Source organism: Pan paniscus, chromosome 10 (assembly GCF_029289425.2).
Source record: "Pan paniscus chromosome 10, NHGRI_mPanPan1-v2.0_pri, whole genome shotgun sequence".
Lineage (NCBI taxonomy): Eukaryota > Metazoa > Chordata > Mammalia > Primates > Hominidae > Pan > Pan paniscus.
The window spans coordinates 12080829-12100885 of record NC_073259.2 but is presented as its reverse complement, the minus strand read 5'-3'; the positions used below and the strand labels follow the sequence as shown (position 1 = coordinate 12100885).

At 52.4% G+C, this 20057-nt stretch overlaps 2 protein-coding genes and 1 long non-coding RNA gene across 5 annotated transcripts in view; 1 reads left to right on the top strand and 2 right to left on the bottom strand.

The window, feature by feature from the left end:
• Positions 1-745: 745 nt before the first annotated feature.
• GAPDH (glyceraldehyde-3-phosphate dehydrogenase) lies at positions 746-4811 on the bottom strand. Of its 3 annotated transcripts, none has more exons than XM_008973731.3 (9): positions 4562-4811; positions 4270-4321; positions 2526-2625; positions 2329-2435; positions 2109-2199; positions 1903-2018; positions 1729-1810; positions 1124-1536; positions 746-1016 (listed from the first exon to the last, which is right to left on the bottom strand). In XM_008973731.3, the coding sequence occupies exons 2-9, from the start codon at positions 4296-4298 to the stop codon at positions 947-949; spliced, it is 1008 nt and encodes a 335-aa protein (XP_008971979.1). In that variant the 5' UTR covers positions 4299-4321; positions 4562-4811; the 3' UTR covers positions 746-946. The 3 variants fall into 3 exon arrangements, with proteins under 3 accessions (XP_008971979.1, XP_008971980.1, XP_063449388.1); XM_008973732.4 differs by having other exon boundaries at positions 4470-4609; XM_063593318.1 differs by having other exon boundaries at positions 746-1536; positions 4562-4653.
• Positions 4812-4905: 94 nt separating this feature from the next.
• On the top strand, positions 4906-7402 carry LOC129393473 (uncharacterized). Its single transcript, XR_008620345.2, has 2 exons — positions 4906-5655; positions 6211-7402. It is a non-coding gene; the product is annotated as an uncharacterized LOC129393473 (long non-coding RNA).
• NCAPD2 (non-SMC condensin I complex subunit D2) overlaps positions 7177-20057 on the bottom strand; it is a 38706-nt gene continuing 25825 nt past the window's right edge. Inside the window, exons 14-32 of the mRNA XM_003820303.5 lie at positions 18028-18152; positions 17100-17339; positions 16139-16313; positions 15795-15879; positions 13422-13555; positions 12938-13070; positions 12767-12851; positions 12523-12690; positions 12075-12247; positions 11250-11361; positions 11047-11170; positions 10810-10965; positions 10282-10459; positions 10099-10193; positions 9544-9624; positions 9179-9362; positions 8319-8445; positions 8059-8214; positions 7177-7808 (exon numbers count right to left, since the gene is read on the bottom strand). Coding sequence (XP_003820351.2) covers positions 7723-7808; positions 8059-8214; positions 8319-8445; positions 9179-9362; positions 9544-9624; positions 10099-10193; positions 10282-10459; positions 10810-10965; positions 11047-11170; positions 11250-11361; positions 12075-12247; positions 12523-12690; positions 12767-12851; positions 12938-13070; positions 13422-13555; positions 15795-15879; positions 16139-16313; positions 17100-17339; positions 18028-18152 — 2617 coding nt within the window. The 3' untranslated portion in view covers positions 7177-7722. The remainder of the gene's footprint in view (positions 7809-8058; positions 8215-8318; positions 8446-9178; positions 9363-9543; positions 9625-10098; positions 10194-10281; positions 10460-10809; positions 10966-11046; positions 11171-11249; positions 11362-12074; positions 12248-12522; positions 12691-12766; positions 12852-12937; positions 13071-13421; positions 13556-15794; positions 15880-16138; positions 16314-17099; positions 17340-18027; positions 18153-20057) is intronic.

The following is a 20057-nucleotide window of genomic DNA, read 5'->3' as shown; positions in this document are numbered from 1 at the left end:
GTAACTGCCCAAAGCAACCGAGCCATTCAGTGGCAGAGCCAGGGGTCTGGACCTAGGTCCCAGCTACACGCCTTGCCCCTACCCAAGCTCCCCTAAGGACGATGATGGAAATAAGTCACCCTGACACATCTCAGTTCATCTTCCTCAAAACTATGCGAGGTGGGCATTTTTACCGATTTTTAAACATCATTATATAGTCCTTACCGCCTTGGGCATGGTTTTAGGTACTTGGTTTACCTAGATGAATCCTGCTTGAAGACCTTAGGGGCTGGCCACAATGTCCTCAGATAAGACACGAGGGCACAGAAAGCAATAGAGCACGTGCTCAAGACCTCACAGCTGTGGAGGCCAAGCTGGAATTGCCCGCTGCAGCTCAGCTCCAGGCTGAGCTCCACTAACCAGTCAGCGTCAGAGCCCAGTGCGAACCCTGACTTCCTCCACCTGTCAGCCTCCCTGGGGCTGCCCACAGAATAGCTTCTTCCATGTTTGGCCAACAGCAGATAGCCTAGGAGTGGAGTGAGGAGGAAAAGGCCTTGTTCTCTGAAGTGGTGCCAGCTTCCTGTAGCACTCAAGACGTCTGAGCGGGAAGCAAATGGTTCTCGAAGCAAGCAAGGCTGTTTGGAGGCCCTACCCTCAGTCTGAGGAGAACATACCAGGTCCCTCCCAGCAAGAATGTCTCACCTTGACACAAGCCCAGCTTCCCTCCCCTCTGCCCCAGACCCTAGGATAAGACAAGACAAGTAACTGGTTGAGCACAGGGTACTTTATTGATGGTACACGACAAGGTGCGGCTCCCTAGGCGCCTCCCCTCTTCAAGGGGTCTACATGGAAACTGTGAGGAGGGGAGATTCAGTGTGGTGGGGGACTGAGTGTGGCAGGGACTCCCCAGCAGTGAGGGTCTCTCTCTTCCTCTTGTGCTCTTGCTGGGGCTGGTGGTCCAGGGGTCTTACTCCTTGGAGGCCATGTGGGCCATGAGGTCCACCACCCTGTTGCTGTAGCCAAATTCGTTGTCATACCTAGAAGATGAAAAGAGTTGTCAGGGCCCTTTTTCTGAGCCAGCCACCAGAGGGCGCCAGACCCTGCACCACTTTTTAAGAGCCAGTCTCTGGCCCCAGCCACATACCAGGAAATGAGCTTGACAAAGTGGTCGTTGAGGGCAATGCCAGCCCCAGCGTCGAAGGTGGAGGAGTGGGTGTCGCTGTTGAAGTCAGAGGAGACCACCTGGTGCTCAGTGTAGCCCAGGATGCCCTTGAGGGGGCCCTCCGACGCCTGCTTCACCACCTTCTTGATGTCATCATATTTGGCAGGTTTTTCTAGACGGCAGGTCAGGTCCACCACTGACACGTTGGCAGTGGGGACACGGAAGGCCATGCCAGTGAGCTTCCCGTTCAGCTCAGGGATGACCTTGCCCACAGCCTTGGCAGCGCCAGTAGAGGCAGGGATGATGTTCTGGAGAGCCCCGCGGCCATCACGCCACAGTTTCCCGGAGGGGCCATCCACAGTCTTCTGGGTGGCAGTGATGGCATGGACCGTGGTCTGCAAAAGGAGTGAGGCCCTGCAGCGTACTCCCCACATCACCCCCTACCTCCCTCCCCACCTTGAAAGGAAATTATGGGAAAGCCAGTCCCCAGAACCCCCAACCCCAGGGTTGCACGCAGCCCCGGCAGGGAGGAGCCAGTCTTGGATGAGAAAGGTGGGAGCCTCAGTCCCATTCCCCAGCTCTCATACCATGAGTCCTTCCACGATACCGAAGTTGTCATGGATGACCTTGGCCAGGGGTGCTAAGCAGTTGGTGGTGCAGGAGGCATTGCTGCAAAGAAAGAGGGAGCGGGGCGCAAGTCAGGGGAGCGTGTCCATAGGGTGCCAGGCTGGCCGCTTCTCCACGGGCCCTGCCTTCCTCACCTGATGATCTTGAGGCTGTTGTCATACTTCTCATGGTTCACACCCATGACGAACATGGGGGCGTCAGCAGAGGGGGCAGAGATGATGACCCTTTTGGCTCCCCCCTGCAAATGAGCCTACAGCAGAGAAGCAGACAGTTATAAACCCGGGTCCTGCCTTTGCAAGGCTGAGTCAGCTTCCCCTACCGCGGGCCCTCCTGCACTCACCCCAGCCTTCTCCATGGTGGTGAAGACGCCAGTGGACTCCACGACGTACTCAGCGCCAGCATCGCCCCACTTGATTTTGGAGGGATCTCGCCTATGGGGGTCGGGGGGAGATGGGGACAGGACCATATTGAGGGACACAAGGTTACCATATACCCAAGGGAGCCACACCATCCTAGGTGCCTCCCCAAAGCACATTTCTTCCATTCTGTCTTCCACTCACTCCTGGAAGATGGTGATGGGATTTCCATTGATGACAAGCTTCCCGTTCTCAGCCTTGACGGTGCCATGGAATTTGCCATGGGTGGAATCATATTGGAACATGTAAACCTGGGGGAATACGTGAGGGTATGAAGGGGCTGCCCATCAGCCAGGTGGCTCCTCCCACACCAGCTTTGGGGCTCACCATGTAGCACTCACCATGTAGTTGAGGTCAATGAAGGGGTCATTGATGGCAACAATATCCACTTTACCAGAGTTAAAAGCAGCCCTGGTGACCAGGCGCCCAATACGACCAAATCTAAGAGACGAGAGGCAAGAAGGCATGAGGAGGGGAGGCTCCTTCAGAATATGTGAGCAGCCCTAGGCCACCTCCCCATTAAGAGGGCGAATGCGGCATCTCCTTACCCCCAGGAGGGCCCAAGAGGTTGAATTTTATCTCCCTTGAGCTTCCCTGCCAGGCTGGCCTGGCTTAAGGCATGGCTGCAACTGAAGGCTCCACGGCTGCCCAACACCCCCAGTCATACGAAGCCCTTCCAGGAGAAGCGGCCATGTGGGGCACTGCCACCCAGTCTGGGCACAAGCTTTGTACATGGTATTCACCACCCCACTATGCCACCCCAGGAATGCTTGCTGCTGCCTAGCTCAGCTGCACCCTTTAGGGAGAAAACGCTTGTACACTCAGCATCATCAAACTCAAAGGGCAGGAGTAAAGGTCAGAAATTAACAGGACAGGGCAAGCCCACCCCTTCTCTAAGTCCCTCCTACAAAAGGGACAGAGATTGGGGTGGGGGGGAAGAGGGGAAGCTGTATTTTAACCCCCTAGTCCCAGGGCTTTGATTTGCCAAGTTTCCTGTCCTTCCTAGCTCTTTTCCAGAAATCAGGAGTGGGAGCACAGGTAAGTGCACGTGTGTGGGGAGAAGGGATGGGAGAGAGCCCCAGCCCAGGCCCCCAGCTACAGAAAGGTCAGCAGCTATATTTAACCTCAGACCAGGGTGCGGTGGGAGATCTGGTTTCCGGAAGACGGAATGGGGAGAAGGGCAGGTTTCCCGAGGCGCCCAGACACCCAATCCTCCCGGTGACATTTACAGCCTGGCCTTTGGGGTCGGGTCAACGCTAGGCTGGCAGGGGAAGGGCGGGGCCATGAGGTGAGCCGGCGCTGCAGGAAGGGGCCACCGCCAGAGGGGCCATTTTGCGGTGGAAATGTCCTTTTCCAACTACCCATGACTCAGCTTCCCCCGGCTTGGCACCAAGCCACAGCCACCACACCTCTGCGGGGAGGGGACACAAGAGGACCTCCATAAACCCACTTCTTTGATTTACCAGAGAATAATCTAGGAAAAGCATCACCCGGAGGAGAAATCGGGCTTGCGGCTCAGGGGCCAGCTAGCCTCGCTCCACCTGACTTCCCCGCCACACGCGACTCCACCCATCGAGGCAGGAGCGCAGGGTTAGTCACCGGCAGGGTTTCCTAACGGCGGCCCATTCATTTCCTTCCCGGTTGCAACATGGCGGCCGCTCTACCGCAGGCGCAGCATCCGGACAGGGATGCACCCGCTGCGCACTAGCATCCCGGGGCCTGCGGTGCCGGAGGCCATGGGGGAGGGGCTCCTCTGCGACACGTGACCCCGCAGAGCGCGAAAGGAAAGAAAGCGTCCCCACCTAGGTGTCCGGGTCGGGATCTCGGGCGGGAGTAGGGACCTCCTGTTTCTGGGGACTAGGGGAAGGAGGCTCCGGGCAGATGGCGCCGCAAGGGCGGAGCTGCACTGGGCGCCACAGCCTGGGTGCGGGGCTCCGCCAGGTCCGAGCGCTGACCTTGAGCTCTCCTTGCGGGGAACAGCTACCCTGCCCCCATACGACTGCAAAGACCCGGAGCCCGCAAGGCTCGTAGACGCAGTTCGGGGGCGGTCGCAGCCCAGGGCCCCCCAGCCACCCGCGAACTCACCCGTTGACTCCGACCTTCACCTTCCCCATGATGTCTCACCGATGTGGCTCGGCTGCGCGGAGGGAGAGAACAGTGAGCGCCCAGTGGCCCCGGCCGACACCCACGCCTCCCCTCCCCTCCCCCACCAGGCCTCCATGCCCAACCCGCGCCGCATCACGTCCTCCGCCCGCCCCTGCAATGCGGAGGCCGCCCAGGCCCACCCCGCAGCGGCGCGAACACATCCGGCCTGCGCCCGCCCCTGCCGCCTTCAGGCCGTCCCTAGCCTCCCGGGTTCCTCTCCGCCCGTCTTCACCTGGCAATGCAAAAGAAGATGCGGCTGACTGTCGAACAGGAGGAGCAGAGAGCGAAGCGGGAGGCTGCGGGCTCAATTTATAGAAACCGGGGGCGCGGCGGCAGGCGGTGACTCGGACCCCGCCTCCCGCCAGGCTCAGCCAGTCCCAGCCCAAGGACTTGAGGCCTGAGCTACGTGCGCCCGTAAAACCGCTAGTAGCCGGGCCCTACTTTCTCCCCGCTTTTTTTTTTTCCGCAGCCGCCTGGTTCAACTGGGCACGCACCGAGCGTGTGGGCCCCGACGGAGGGGGGAAGGGACTGAGATTAGCCCGATGGGAGGTGATCGGTGCTGGTTCCCAGGACTGGACTGTGGGCAGCAGGAGACTAGGGAGTCAAGGACGGGGGCCCTTACACGCTTGGATGAAACAGGAGGACTTTGGGAGCGACTGAGATGGGGAATTGTAGCCGGAGCCCAGCACGGCTCGCGGCTGCACGCGGCCTGCCCCCTCCCCTTTCTTTCTTTCAAAGGCTGAGAGGCGGGAAAGTTGGGGAACTTCTCCTCGAGGCTCTGCGGTAGTGACACCGGACTGCTCAGGCAAAGGCCTAGGAGGGGCCCATGGGCCTCGGGCCGGGGCCCGTGGTCCCTTCCCAGCCCCCACGTCCCCCTCCCCATCTCCTGGCTCCTGGCCTCTCTGGGACCGAGGCCTGGGCTGGGCACTGGGCACTGGGGGCCTGGAGAGGAAGGAGGCTCGGGAGGCGGCTTGAGGGGGAGGTTTCTGCACGGAAGGTCACGATGTCCTGCAGCCCTGTAGCCTGGACCTGATAATTAGGGCAGACAATCCCGGCCCTGTGTGCACCAGCGGCTCTCTCCGGGCTGGGGCCCCAGGAGGAGGACAGGATGGCTGGTGGGGGCCCAGAGGCCTCCCACAAAGGCACTCCTGGAAACCTGTGGGCTGTGCTGCCTAGGGTGAGAGACAGTGTGCCTTTCATTCCATCCAGCCTGGGGCGAAGAGCGGGACGTGAGGGCGGAAGTCCCTCCCCGCCCTGGGACGTGCAGGCGAGCCAGGAGCCAGGGACTCCCTTTCACTGGCTGCGCCGGGGGATATTGAGGGCAGGGTGAGTCAAGAAGAGGGAAAAAGTGGGAAAAGAGGTCTTGGGCACACGGTGGGAACAGGTCCCCTGCCCCTTCCCACAGGGGATCCATTCTTCTGGTAGGAGGGCAGAGGGCCAGGTTTGTGAGTGTGGGATGGGAGGGTGCTGAACACTTGTAAGGAAGGGGGTGGGGTGGGGTGGCCTTGGCCCATCAGCAGGTGCATGGGAGGGGGATCCCGGGCCTCTTTGCTGGCCCAGCATAACCTGACACCAGCCCCCTGCCCTTCTAGCTAAAAGCCGGTTGCTAAGTTTAGCCTGCCTGGTGATAATCTTTGCTTAAAAAGCACCCACAGGACTCCAGTCCCTGAGCCTGCCTTTCTGGGATTGCCTTTCCTGCTGGGACCCAGAGCCAGGCTGTGTCCTCGTCTGGCTGCCACTGGCATGGTTGGTGCGGGCTTTTCACAATGACCACCCAGAGCAGAGTAGCAAGAGCAAGGCAAGAAGGTCCCTAATGGTGAAAGGGGTGGGGTGGGGGAGTGGAGGAAGCCCCACCTCTGACTCAGATATTCTTGCAACCAGGACCGTTAACCCTTTCTCACTGAGAGCATTAAGAGCACCTCCATGCTCCTGCACCACCCAAGCGTGATTCGGAGGAGCCATCTTCCCCTCTGCCTCATGCTTGTCATTTTTCATTACTGTCTTCTCCCCGCAAAGAGGGAGCTCAGTGCCCAGGGAGCACTACTGACGTAGTGTGCTGTTGTCATGACAGCAGAGGCACCAGTGTGGTCACGACAGCCAGCTCACAGCCTCCGGTTCGAAGGTGACTCAGCAGAGAAGACTTGAGGAGCTGGAGAGGGTTGCGCAGGCTTCAGGGGGCAGCCCGCCTGCAGCATAGCTCACGCCCTCTGCAGACCCGGGAACAATGAGGAATGCTGGGAGACAGGTCTTGTCTCCTGCAGAGCTGGAGGGGATCATGATCTGAACTTCCACGAGCCTGGGCCGGTCTGCTGCCAACCTTTGGAGATGGGATTAGGGAACACGAGTGGGGGTGGGGTGAGGCACACGGCAGAAAGCAACCCTTGGTCTAGAGCAGGTTTTCTCAACTGTGACGCTATTGACATTGTGGGCCGTGTGATTCTTTGTTGAGGGGCCGTCCTGTGCACTGCAGGATGTTGAGCCACATCCCTGGCCTCTTCCCACAAATGCTGGTAGCATTCTTCCCCTACAGGCTATGACAACAAAACAGGCCCCAGGTGTTGTCAGATGTCCTCTGGCAGACAAAATTGCCCCCGGTTCAGAAGCACTGATCTGGAGCCTAGACACTGCATAATTCTCCCCAGAGAGGCTGTCTGGTCACTGTGCAGGGTCCAGAGGTTGAGAGGGGAAAGGTGGCAGTGACGGGGCAGGAAGCTCATCTGCCATCCCGGGACAGGCCCTAGGACTCTGGGCTCACTCATCTCTCTCTGCACTGATAACCCTCTCTCTGCTGCATGAAACTGGGCTAATGTGAAAGATGAAACAAAGACAAGCTTAGGAAAAAATGTCTAAAAGTATATAAAAACATTTATTCATTAGAAAACAAGGAGATTGGCAAACATATATTCCAAAGTTGAAGCAGCTCAACGCAGTTCAGTTAGGCTAATTTAAGAGAAAGCCTTGCATTTTAAAGAGCGTGTAGGCATTTTTTTTTTTTATTTGAGATGGAGGTTCGCTATTGTTGCCCAAGCTGGAGTGCAATGGTGTGATTTCGGCTCACTGCAACCTCCGCCTCCGGGTTCAAGCGATTCTCCTGCCTCAGCCGCTTGAGTAGCTGGGATTACAGGCGCACGCCAATACGCCCGGCTAATTTTTTATTTTTAGTAGAGATGGGGTTTCTCCATGTTGGTCAGGCTGGTCTCGAACTCCCTACCTCAGGTTATCCACCCACCTTGGTATCGCAAAGTGCTGGGATTACAGGCGTGAGCCACAGTGCCCGGCCTTTTTTTTTTTTAAAAAAAAAAGAGACAGACAAATATTTTACAAGGGAAACAGAATTCGAATTCCAGGTCACCCTACAGGATACCCTGCACAGGGAGGACAGGAACAGACTTCCTAGGATCTGTGCCTGCGAGCCGATGCTCTGAGAATGGGGGTTGTTTTCTTGGGTGTCTCGTCTTCTGTCATCTCTGCTGAAAGATCTATGCAAAGAATTAAAGGAATAAGAAAAAGCTGAGTCACAAAGATGGTGAAAAAATAGATATCAGAGAACAAGTGAGACAATCCCACACCGCACAGAAGAAATAAAATCCAAGCTGTACAGGAGAGGCCCTTCTGCGGCAGTGGGGCAGAGCATCTACACTCAGGCCCCCGCAGCAGGTCCTATGGAAACCAGCCCTCCGCACCCTAGCTGTGTGCCTTCTTGGCCGGGAACAGGCGGGAGCATCATACCTTCCTCACTGGACTCATCACTTGAGAAGACAACTTTGGGTTTCTTTTTGGAAGCTCGCTGCTGGGTGTTTGGATGCCGACGGGTAGTACGGCGGGGCTCTGGTGTGACAAAGTCATTGTCTGAGACTGTAGAAGCCAGAGGCTGGTACCTAGAACCTAGAAAAGGCAGGAAAACGTGATTTAAAAAAGAAAAAGAAACAAATCACTGCAGGAGGGGGAGGGCCCAGTCTGGTCTCGCCCGCACAGGCTGCCTTACGTACCAGTGGATGGTTTCTTGGCTGATGGCGCTCTCTGGCTACCTGCTTGGCCAATCTCAAGCTCCTCGATTCCATCCAAACCTCTGGTATGACAGGCCCGAAGCTTCTGCTCAAATTCATCTATTATAGCCTGGAGGGAGAAAAGGAGATTCAGAGCAGGCCTGAAAACAGTTACTTCTGATTAAAAAGAAACAAGGCCATGGAAGACATGGAGGCCTTAAACGCACATTACTAAGAAGCCAAGGTGAGAAGGCTCCATACCGGATCATTCCAATGATACATTCCGGAAAAGACAAAGTGATGGCAACAGTAAAAAGATCAGGGGCTGTGGGGAGAGAGGGATAAATAGGTGGAGTGCAGGGGATTTGTAAGGCAGTGAAACTCTTCTGTATGATACTGCAATGGTGGGTACATGTCATTACGTGCAGTGAACTCCAAGGTAAACCATGACTTTAGGAGATGATGTGTAAGTGTAGGTTCAGCTGTAACAAATGTGCCACCCTGGTGCAGGATGTTGAAGGTGGGGAAGGCTGTGATGTGTAGGGGCAAGGGGTAGAAGGGAACTCCCTGTACTTTCTGCTCAATTTTGCTTTGAACCTAAAACTGCTCTGAAAAATAAAAAACTATTAAAAACAAACAAACAAGAATTGGATGAGATGCTGCTTTGGTTGTGTTTTTGGAGTAATAAAAAAAGAACTGGAGACAAAGATCTGGTCTTAGGTCACTCTGGCAATTTGGTTGCAACCCAGCTGGGGATAAGTAGGACGGGAACGTGACTGCAAGAGCCGTATGCTGCCCAGGGCCGGCAGATGTCTTAGCCAGCCCAGAACCCAACAGGCATTGAAGTGTCCCGTGCTGCTCACCTTGCCCTCAGGCTTGGCCCCACGTCGCAGCTTGCCCACAACTGACAAAAAAGCACTGAAGATGGACTCATCTGACAGTTTGTCTCCAAAACAGTCAAAATTGTCAAGCATCTTACGGAGGCCTCGCTCTGTGAGGGGCAGCTGTGACACACAGTAGGCCAGGTCTCGCTGCTGCCGCTCAGTTCTGCAGATAGGAAGGGCTTTGTGAGGAACTGGGAGATCCAGCTAGTAAAGGCTCAACCTTCCCCATCAGCCTCCCCAGTCCCAGGGATGCCACAGTGGGGGCATTGAAGGGGTGAGGGATGGGCCTTTCTCCCCTGCAGGGCCCCGCTCAGCACAAAGAACCCTCAGGGAGGGCAGCATACCGGGATGTGCGGAACCGCTGACACAGCTTTTCCACCAGGCTCTCTGTCTGCTTGTCCTTGGTGATGTAGGAGAGGAGCTGTCTGCAGGAAGGGGAGATGAGAATGTTCGATGGCCCAGGGCCAGCTCTGCCATCCACTAAGACCAACCCTGGACCCTCCCCCAGCACTCGTCTTCTCTGATGTTCTCTGCCACGGCCCCTGTCTGCCTCACCACTCCCCTTGCCCTGTCCCATTCAGCAGAGAGGGACCCCCCCCCCGGGCCCCGCTCAGGAATTTTCACTGTGAATGGAAATTAACAGGAGCAGCTGCTAGGGAGTGAGTGCTACTGTATGTCTGCCACCATGTTAGGAACTTTATCGTATTTAATATTTTCAAGAACTAAGGGTTAAGTATCATCAGCCTCAAAAGAAGAGGAAATAGGCACAAAGAGAGGCTAAGTTATTGCCGAAGGCTGTACAGCTAAAGAGTAGCCGAGGTGGAATTCAAATACAGGTGTGTCTGATTCCTAAGCCCGTGCTATGTGGAAAATGTGCCCCAGGGCCCGGGGAGCAATACTTCATGATGGTGTGGAAAGGCTCTTCCTCCACCCCCAGCTCGGGGTCTGACAGGCGGCTGATGATATCTGGAAGGAGATTATAGATTGCGTTGCCCTGTAAGACAGAGAGAGCCACGTTAAGGAGATGAGGTGACCTACATATTCCCTCTGCAGCAAGCCCTCAGTGCCTCTCTGCCTCTCACCTTGTGGGAGAGCTCATTGAAGAAGTTCTTGGCCAGGGCAGCAATCTGAGGCTCGGGGTCGATGAGCAGCACCGCCATCTCGCTGACCTGCCCCTTCACCTTCACCATGTCCTTGAGGATCAGGTGGGTCATCACCAGCCCCGCTGTTTTCCGCACTTGCTGAGCAGGGTCCCGGAGGCTAGGAATGGAATTGCGGGTCATGGGGACCGAGACCTCCGGACTACACCCTAACACTGGTAGAAAAGGCCCTCAGCAGGAATCAATTATCCCATGCTCTGCCACTCCAGAAGCAGTCAGAAAGCTGTCTAGAGTTGAAAGCTGGAGTGGGGGAAAGAGGTGAAGCTTCTAACCAGAAGTGTCAGTCCCACTGGGGTGACTCTTAGCCAGGGGCCTGTACAGGTCAAGTATCAAGCAGATGTTCGCGGTGATGCCAAAGCCTAGGGGAAGAGCCCTGGTGATTCTCACACTGACTCTCAACAGACTCCGGGGCTCCTGGGAACTGCCACCACATTGTGAGGGGTCTCTTACCGAGCATACAGATGAGGAGTCCAGGGGTCCACCAGATTGGGAAAGCGGATGGCCAGATCCCCAGTGGCAACCATGAGGTTAGACCGGACAATGGGAAGTGGAGACTTTTCCAGCATGGTGAACAGAAGACGAAGCTGGGAGTCGCAGAAAGTGGCACTAAGAGCAAGAAGAGGATCATTAGGGAAGCCATTTCATCCCCATCTTCCTTGAGAAGGGGGTACCAACCCCACGGCCTACCTGATCATGCAGAACTTGCCAAGGGCAAGTGAAGCAGCTGCAGAGAGGTCTGGGTTGCTATAGAGGCCTGGGTTGTTACAGACTTTAAGCAAGAGTGGAACAAAGGCAGCCAGTGTCTGTTTGCCTGTTGGAAGAGTAACTGCAGGTTTGGGACAGGTTATCTCAATTGGGAAGAAACTGCTGAGTGCAGCCATTTTTCTTACCATCCAACAGTTCCATCTCGCAGATGCCACGGATTAGTTCTGCCTCTGTGTCATCTGCTGTTGCCCCAACCAGCCCCAGCTCCTCCTCCATGGTGGTCTCAGAGCTCGTATTCTAAAGGCAATGAAATTGGGGATCATGGATAAGCAGAGACAACATTTTTGATTCCAGCCCATACTTTGTTTTGCATGAACAAAGTGAGGAAGGGCAAATTCTACAAAACCATTTAGAGAATTGTCAAATGTGTCTGTAAAGAGAAAGGATTCCTGAATTAAGCAGGGAAACAATGAGGTCCCCATTTGTTTTAAGTTGCCAAAGCGTGTTTCTGCACCTCTTCCTCATGGAAGACATCGTTTCCTATATATGGTAAACAGAAGGATCACGCCAGACAATGGTTCAAAGTCACAGAGGTCAGACTTTTCTCCAGCGCTGCAAGGCTCTGTGTCTTATTTGTCTGCAAGACATCACTGCCTCTAGTGGAGGGAACACAAGGCCCCATCCGGGGCCAGGCCAGCAATGGAAGCTGATGGAAAAGGCCGGCGGGTACGTGCGTGTTCTAACAAACCCTGCCTCAGACACAAAGCCTCTGTTTTATGCTGAGGTCTCTAACTCCACACTCTGCATTTACCTAAATCTTTCCTTCCTGGGTGATCACTGACAGTTTCGTCATTGTTCACACGAACGTTTCCTACGGTAGTAGCCACAGAGAGGCAGAAACTCTTCGCTTCATGTAATAGCAGAGGAGCAGAGATTGCCGGAAGGGGATCAGCTCAGTTCTGAGCTGAGGTATGAAATAAATCTGGGAAGTGCTGAGGACATTCACACACCTTCTCCTTGGGATCTTTGGTCTTGTGCTCCTGTTCTTCCCGGAGAACTCGGCGCCGACAGAGCTCTCCACTCACTGCCTGCTCCAAGTGGACCAGCTGCTGCAGAGCCACATCCCCAGCCAGGGACAGCAGGTTCATCAACAGGAAAGTGGGGAGCATTGCGGGGGACTCCTCTGGAGGAGAGGGAGAGGGAAGGTGGGGCAAAGAGACATTTTTAAGTCCCATCAAACCTGAATCCGATTTTTACTGATCTTCCCCTTGCTCACGTGCTATTCAAACTAGTGAAGTACTAAGAGCTGGGGGTGGGAACTGGCCCAACTTCAACTTGGACAAAAACGACACAGTGTACACTAAGGGTTGTTGCAGATAGTGGTGGTGGCAGTGGCTCCTGGCCCTGCAGGGAGAACAGAAGCTGGCTGCCGCAGTGGGTCAACCCCTGCCCACTTACTCGGGTCCTCCTGACTGGTTCTCTTCTCTTCTAGCTTCTCCAGGGCCTGTTTTGCACAGCCCTGCAATATCTGGGCACAGATCACTTCGGGGCCCTCTGCCAGTTGGTAAATGAGGGTCACTGCCACCTCTTTGAATGGGATCCAGAGTGGGTCTGGGTGGACAAAGCCTGCAGAGGAGGAGGGAGAAGTTGTTCACTGCAACAAAGGGCCCACATCTGCCCAAGGCCTTCCCTGAGAGCTCACCTTTTGTGACTGTCTCCCGCAGTCGCTCAAACAACCTGTGTTCCTGAGGCAGCCGGAAGGGGGGGTGACGCTTGCCCAGAGAAGGCTGTGGAGAGCAAGACAACGTGGGTGTGTGTACAGGGTGGACACGAGAATCTCTACTCTCCTTAGTTTGGAACCACCCCCACATACCTTTCTCCTGTCCGAGATGTTGGCAATGGCATGGCACACCTGCTGGGCCAGCCTGTAGTCCTGTGGAAACTTCTCATCCAGCCCTATGCTCACCAGTGTGTCTAAATTGCTTCCCACAATTTCTGGCTTTCCTCTAGGGGAAGGAAGCCACAGAGTTAAAGGCAGTCATGGATTGGACTCAACGGGGGAGAAAGGGCCAATAGGGGTAGGTACCAGCACCTCATGTGGTGTCTAGAGCCGTGGAGCACTATAGCGTGGCTCTGCCGCAGGGCCAGCCTCTTGGGTCCTGTTGCTTTACTGAATCCCACTACTACTAGGCAGGAGGGCTGGTCCTCTCACTATTTGCTTTTCCATTTAGGTGGCGTTATAACTCACAGCAGAGCTCAGTTGGGCCTCACTGTGACAATGTCACTGAAGGAAAAGGAGCCTTCTCAGAACCTTCCTTTGCTCTCCCACCCCATTGCCTGCTGGATTTGAGCCTCACCGTGCCATCATGCCAAGAAGCATGACAGAGGAACAGCGCTCCAGAGGACAGCAGGCGACCTTCTCGGTGGCCCGCTCCCACAGCAGCTGGGTCACTGCTGGTTTCAACTCATCCTTCTGCACAAACTCACAGAGCTAAAGAGAAAAGAAAAAGGGCACAAGCCAAAAATGAACAATTCCTTGATCTTTGGTCTGCTTTTCTGAAGATGATATTGCGAACCTGAAGTAGACAAAAGTAATACTTAGGAAGAGAAAAAGAAAAGAGGAGGTTCAAAATGTACAGCAGGGTCTTGAGAGGCTTTCCATTCTCTACTTTTCTACTCTCATGCCTTCAAAACTATGTTATTCAAGTGACATATCGAAACTGACCTTTTGAGTTCCACGTGGGTCCATAGTTCTAAGTCTGGAGATTTCTAACAGGTTTTCTTGCCGTTACCACAAACTCAACATGTCTAACATGGAAGCCATCATCCTTCCTTGCCTTTTCATTTTGCCAGTGGTATCAACACTCTATCAGTAATATGTGCTTAAAATTTCAGTCACCTAATTTTTTTACAAATCAGTCACTATTTTTCCTTTAAAAATTTGTCTTCCATTAAGCCCATTCTGCAGTGATTTCTCCAATCCCCAAGTCCAGCCCCTCGTTACTGCCCACTGCAGCAGCCTCCACTGGCCTTCCTTCCCATGGGTTGGTCTCCTCAGCCTCTGCTTCCCCACGTCACTTCTGTTGCACCCCAGTTTGCAGCTGCTCTCCCCTGCCTCTTGTAGGGCTTTTGCCGGTAACTGGCCTATGACATCATGGCCAATCACCACCACCAGGCTCTTTTCTTTTCCCCAGTGAGGAGAAAAATGTGGCTGGCAGGAGCACGCTTCCCAGCGCCACCTCCACTCTCTGTGCCCACAATGCAAATGCTACAAAGCAGAATGTCTCACTAAAATGCTGGGTGCCTGGCTAACACAGTTAAAGTCCTAGACTCCTGAAGTCATTCAGGGACTTCCACAGTTTAGTTCCAACCTACATTCACAACTTTATTATCTTTTCCAGATTTTTTTTTTTTTTTTTTTTTGAGACAGAGTCTCCCTCTGTCGCCCAGGCTGGAGTGCAGTGGCGCAATCTCGGCTCACTGCTACCTCCACCTCCTGGGTTCAAGCAACTGTCCTGCCTCAGCCTCCCAAGTAGCTGGGACTACAGGTGCCCACCACCACACCTGGCTAATTTTTTTGTATTTTTAGTAAAGGTGGGGTTTCGCCATGTTGGCCAGGCTGGTCTCGAACTCCTGACCTCAGACCTCAGGTAATCTGCTGCCTTGGCCCTCCCAAAGTGCTGGGATTACAGACGTGAGCCATCGCGCCTGGTCTTTTCCGGATAATTTGAACCAGAACACAGTCTTCTTTGTTCTACAATGTGAACTGTGCTCTTTCTTGGGTTCTGTTTGAAATGCCCTCCCTCCTTGCTCTGATTCTCTAAATCCTACTCATCTTTCAAGACCCAGCTTAAGTCCTACCACCTTCAGGAAGCTTCCTTGACCATTCTACCCCAAACCGCTCTCTTTCCTACTCTGTATCCCTCAGTAGAACACAGAAGTTAAGAGTATGTTTTCTAGAGCTCTTATTGCCTGAGTTTGAATCTCAAACTTTGCCACTAACTAGCTGTAACCAGCCAAGTTCAGTAACTTCTCTGTGCCTCAGATTTCTCATTGTAAAATGCAGATAATGCTACCTCACAGGGCTGTCGTGAGGATTAAACAAGTTACTGTGAGTAACGTGTGAGTGCCTGTCATATATTCAATACCATATAAGTGAGGTTGTTATTATTGCTATGACAACCATTACCCGTACAACTCATTCTGGCACTTTATTATCTACCTGCTGCATTGTTCTAAAAATGTTCTGTGGTTTTTCACTACCAACTAGACTGTTGGTTCCTTTTTAAAGTTGGGAACATGAAAGCAAATAGTCTTATACTTCTTTCTGGAGCTAAGTAAATTGCTAAATACATAGTAATAACTCAATAATACTTGTTGCCGGGCGCTTTGGCTCACGCCTGTAATCCCAGCACTCTGGGAGGTTGAGGCGGGTGGATCACGAGGTCAAGGGTTCGAGACCAGCTCGGCCAACATGGTGAAACCCCGTCTCTACTAAAGATACAAAAAACTAGCCGGGCATGGTGGCACATGCATGTAATTCCAGTTACTCGGGAGGCTGAGGCGGGAGAATTGCTTGAACCTGGGAGGCGGAGGTTGCAGTGAGCCAAGATTGTGCCATTGCACTCCAGCCTGGGCAATGGGGCGTGACTCCGTCTTAAAAAAAAAAAAAAAAAAAAAACCAAAATACTTGTTGAATGAATAAAGAAAGAGAAAGCAGGAAGCCTTACAATTTCCTCAAGACACTGAATGGTCCCAACCGAGGCATCCACTAGCAGCAGAGAGAGATTCTGAATCAAAGCCTGGGCCTTGGCTCTGTGGGAACAGCAGAGATCAGCGGTCATTATAAGATTGGGAAGCTGAACTTGGCAAACAGTGATTAGGGCTATCCCACCACAGTGCTACAAAACTGCTCTCCCTGGAAACCGAGCCCCACCCTAAGCCCCACTATGATGGACTGCCTATGGATCTGGAACTCCTCTGGAGAAATGCACCTCTTCCTTTGGGGGACAAGGGAAGTCCTGTGAGAAGCTGACCTTGGAAAAGTCAGCAAAGGCAAAAGCACCCCATATACCTGGCAGAGTCCCCTTTGGGGTTGAGGTAGAGTTGGCGGTAGGCATTAAGCACGGCTTCCCGGACACCAGGCTCCTTAGACCAGATGAGAGGCAGCATACGGCGCACCCCAAACAGGGCCTGGGGTACCCCAAATTGGAAGACCATCACAAAGAATTCAATCACCTCCTGCACCACTGAGAGAACATGTACAAATGTCACCTATCTACTTCACAAAACTCCCCCAATACCTAACGACAGAACCTTTCTGAATGTAGCAAGATGCAAATGGAGGCCTTCCGCATGTTCCCTGAGAATGTCGACTCCTCCTATGATGCCTTATCATGAAATACTATATGCATTAAAATGTATAAGCTGTAAGTGGCTAGAGGAAGCAAACAGAAAAAAAGAACCCCTGCCTTTTTTTTTCCTTTTCTTAAGACACAGGTTCTTATTCTGTTGCTCCGGCTAGAGTGCAGTGGCATGACCACAGCTCACTGTAGCCTCAAACTCCCGGGCTCAAGCAATCCTCCTGCCCGGCCTTCCGAGTAGCTGGAACTACAGGTGTGTGCCATCACGCCCAGTTAGTTTTTGTTTCTTTGTAGAGATGGGGTCTTGCTATGTTGCCCAGGCTGCTCTCGAACTGGCCTTAACCTGTCCTCCTGCTTTGGCCTCCCAGCGTGTAGGGATTACAGGCATGAGCCATCGCGCCCAGCCGAGAACCCCTGCCATTTAAAGGAGCAGATAGATATATCAATAAAATATGGAAAAGAACTCCAAGATCCATGGCCGGGTGCAGTGGCTCACACCTGTAATACCAGCACTTTGGGAGGCTGACGCAGAAGAATTGCCTGAGCCCAGGAGTTGGAGACCAGCCTGAGCAACAAAGGAAGGCCCCATCTCTGTTGTTAATAAAAATTTAAAAAATTAAAAAATCCAAAAGAACCCCAAGGCTGTCCTTACAGAAAGGGACTCTGGCATACCTGTAGTTGTGTTTTCATACATCATCTTGCTGATGATGCCAATGGCCTCTGTAATCTTCCGGGAGAAGCTGTAGGCATCCTGCAGATACTGTACCAGCATCTCCTGCTTCACTAGTTCATCATTTCCCCTGGATTCCTCAGGATCCGACATATTGGGTTTATTTTTACAGACAATCTGTCCTGTGACCATGTTTCCTGTAGACTCCCGGGGATTCTTTTCTTGTGTGGAAGCTGCTGGGCCTAAGGAGTTAGAGAAGTACAGGATGGTTTCGTTCAAGGGGATACAGGGGAATCCAACAGCTGTCAACATTCCTGGATATGTACTTATTTATTTTCCTTCTTCTTTTCTTTTGAGATGGGGTCTCACTCTGTTGCCTAGGCTGTGCAGTGGCAATGATCACCGCTCACTGCAGCCTCAACTTCCCTGGGCTCAGGTGATTCTCTCACTTCAGCCTCCTGAGCAGTTGGGACTACAGGTGCATGCCACCGCACCTGGCTAATTTTTTTTTGGTATCCCTTGTAGAGATGGGGGTTTCGTCATGTTGCTCAGGCTGATTTTGAACTCCTGGGCTCAAGCAATCCTCCTGCCTCGGCCTCCCAAAGTGTTAGGATTACAGGCATAAGCCACGACATCTGGCCCTGGATATCTCTTTTCACAATGTGAAGATATGAAATTAAAACTTACTCTAAAATATCTAAATTTCTCAAAAACCATACCTAAAGACCGCTATGGTCTGGACAGTCACCCTGTGACTATCAATCTTAGGCCCGTGGGCTGCTTCCATTCCAGAGCAAAAGTAATGCCAATTCATCTCTGGGCTCTTCAGCACCAGGTTCTGTTAACCAGGCCAATGATGGCATAAAGTTAATGCTCAGTAAATACCAGTTGACATGTATTATTTATTGACTGAAGAAGGAAAATGATTACCTTTGAAGATAAGTCCTAAGATATTCAAGAGCCTGGTCTCCTCTGACTCCTTTGGGTCTATATGACTGAAGGGTTCGGACTCCTGGAAGTGGCCTGTGGCTTCTCGAGTGAGAATGATGGCCTTTCTGAAAGAACACCAGCCTGTCAGTACCCAGAAGAATGTCACTGCAGCCGTTTGTAAGGGAGCTTACCTCATGATTCTATCAAGTCCCTGGACCTACTGCCCAGAGAAAAGGTGCACTTAACATGCTTAAAAAGTTGTTACAGCACCTACTAAGGGGTAGGGCTCAAAACACTTTGCCTATTTTTTTCCCCTGACTGCTCATCTGCAAACACTCTTCCTATTTCTGAACCTACAAGGCATTACTACAATCTTCAAAAAAACTCCAATAAGGCTTTTTAAAGTTTTAAAATCATAAACCTACTCCAAACACCTGTTTAAAAACTTTCCTAAGTTTAGAAACAATAAACTTTCAATAATTAGTTAATTCAGGCACATCCAGACAATAAGATTCTATGTAGTCATAAAAAATAATGGGGACACGTGAGCCCAGGAATTTGAGATCAGTCTGGGCAACACAGGGAGACCCAACTATACAAAAAGTAAAAAAAGTTAGCCGGGTGTGATGGTGTGTGCCTGTGGGTGTGATGGTGTATGCCTGTGGGTGTGATGGTGTGTGCCTGTGGGTGTGATGGTGTGTGCCTGTGGGTGTAATGGTGTGTGCCTGTGGTCTCAGCTACTCGAGGGAGCTGAGGTGGGAGGATCACTTGAGCCTGGGAGATCAAAGCTGCAGTGAGTTGTGATCATACCACTGTACTCCAGCATGGGCAAAAGAGTGAGACACTCTCTCTCTCAAAAAAAGAGGAGAGTGGGAAACTATTTATGTATAAATATATATGTGTATATATATATATATATATATATTTTTTTTTTTTTTTTAGAGACAGAGTCTTGTTCTGTCACCCAGGCTGAAGTGTAGTGGCATGATCTTGGCTCACTATAACCTCTGCTTCCTAGGTTCGAGTGATTCTCATGCCTCAGCTCCCCAAATAGCTAGGATTACAGGTATGTGCCACCACACCTGGCCAATTTTTGTAATTTTAGCAGAGATGGGTTTCGCCATTTCGCCATGTTGGCCAGGCTGGCCTCAAACTCCTGGCCTCAAGAGATCCACCAGCCTTGGGCTCCCAAGGTGCTGGGATTACAGGTGTGAGCCACTGCACCTGGCCATCTATAATTTTTTTTTTTTTTTTTTGAGATGGACTCTTCCTCTGTCACCCAGGGTAGAGTGTAGCGGAGCAATCTCAGCTCACTGCAACCTCTGCTTCCTGGGTTCAAGCAATTCTCCTGCCTCAGCCTCCCAAGTAGCTGGGATTACAGGCATGAGCCATTGCGCCCAGCCATAAATATTTTTAAAAACCACTGAGACACATAGTTAAGTGAAAAAAACAAGATGGTAGATCAGTGGGCAGAGAATTCTATCAGTCATATAAAAGGGGGAAAAAAAGAATACATGTTTGACTGCTTGTCTACATGTTATCTTCTTGCCACGTTGCCCAGGCTGGCAAAGGCCAGGCCTGGTGGTGTGTACCTGTAATCCCAGCTACAAATTATAAATAAATTAACCAGGCTACTCAGGAGGCTAATGTGGGAGATCGCTTGAGCCCAGCAGGTTGAGGCTACAGTGAGAGGCTGCAGTGAGCTGTGATTGCGCTACTGTACTCCAGCCTGGGCAACAGTGAGATTCTGTCTCAAAAACAAACAATCCTTTTCTAATTGACAGGAGAAAATACTAGAATGCTTGGTGGAACATGCACTTATAAAACTATAGTCTCTATTTTTGCTTTAGCAAAATAAAAAGAGAGACACTAAAGTAACATAAGGGAGTCATAGGGCAAACAAGCCACTCTCTAGCCTTTTAAAAACAGCCCAAGCCGGGCACGGTGGCTCAAGCCTGTAATCCCAGCACTTTGGGAGGCCGAGGCAGGCGGATCATGAGGTCAGGAGATTGAGACCATCCTGGCTAACA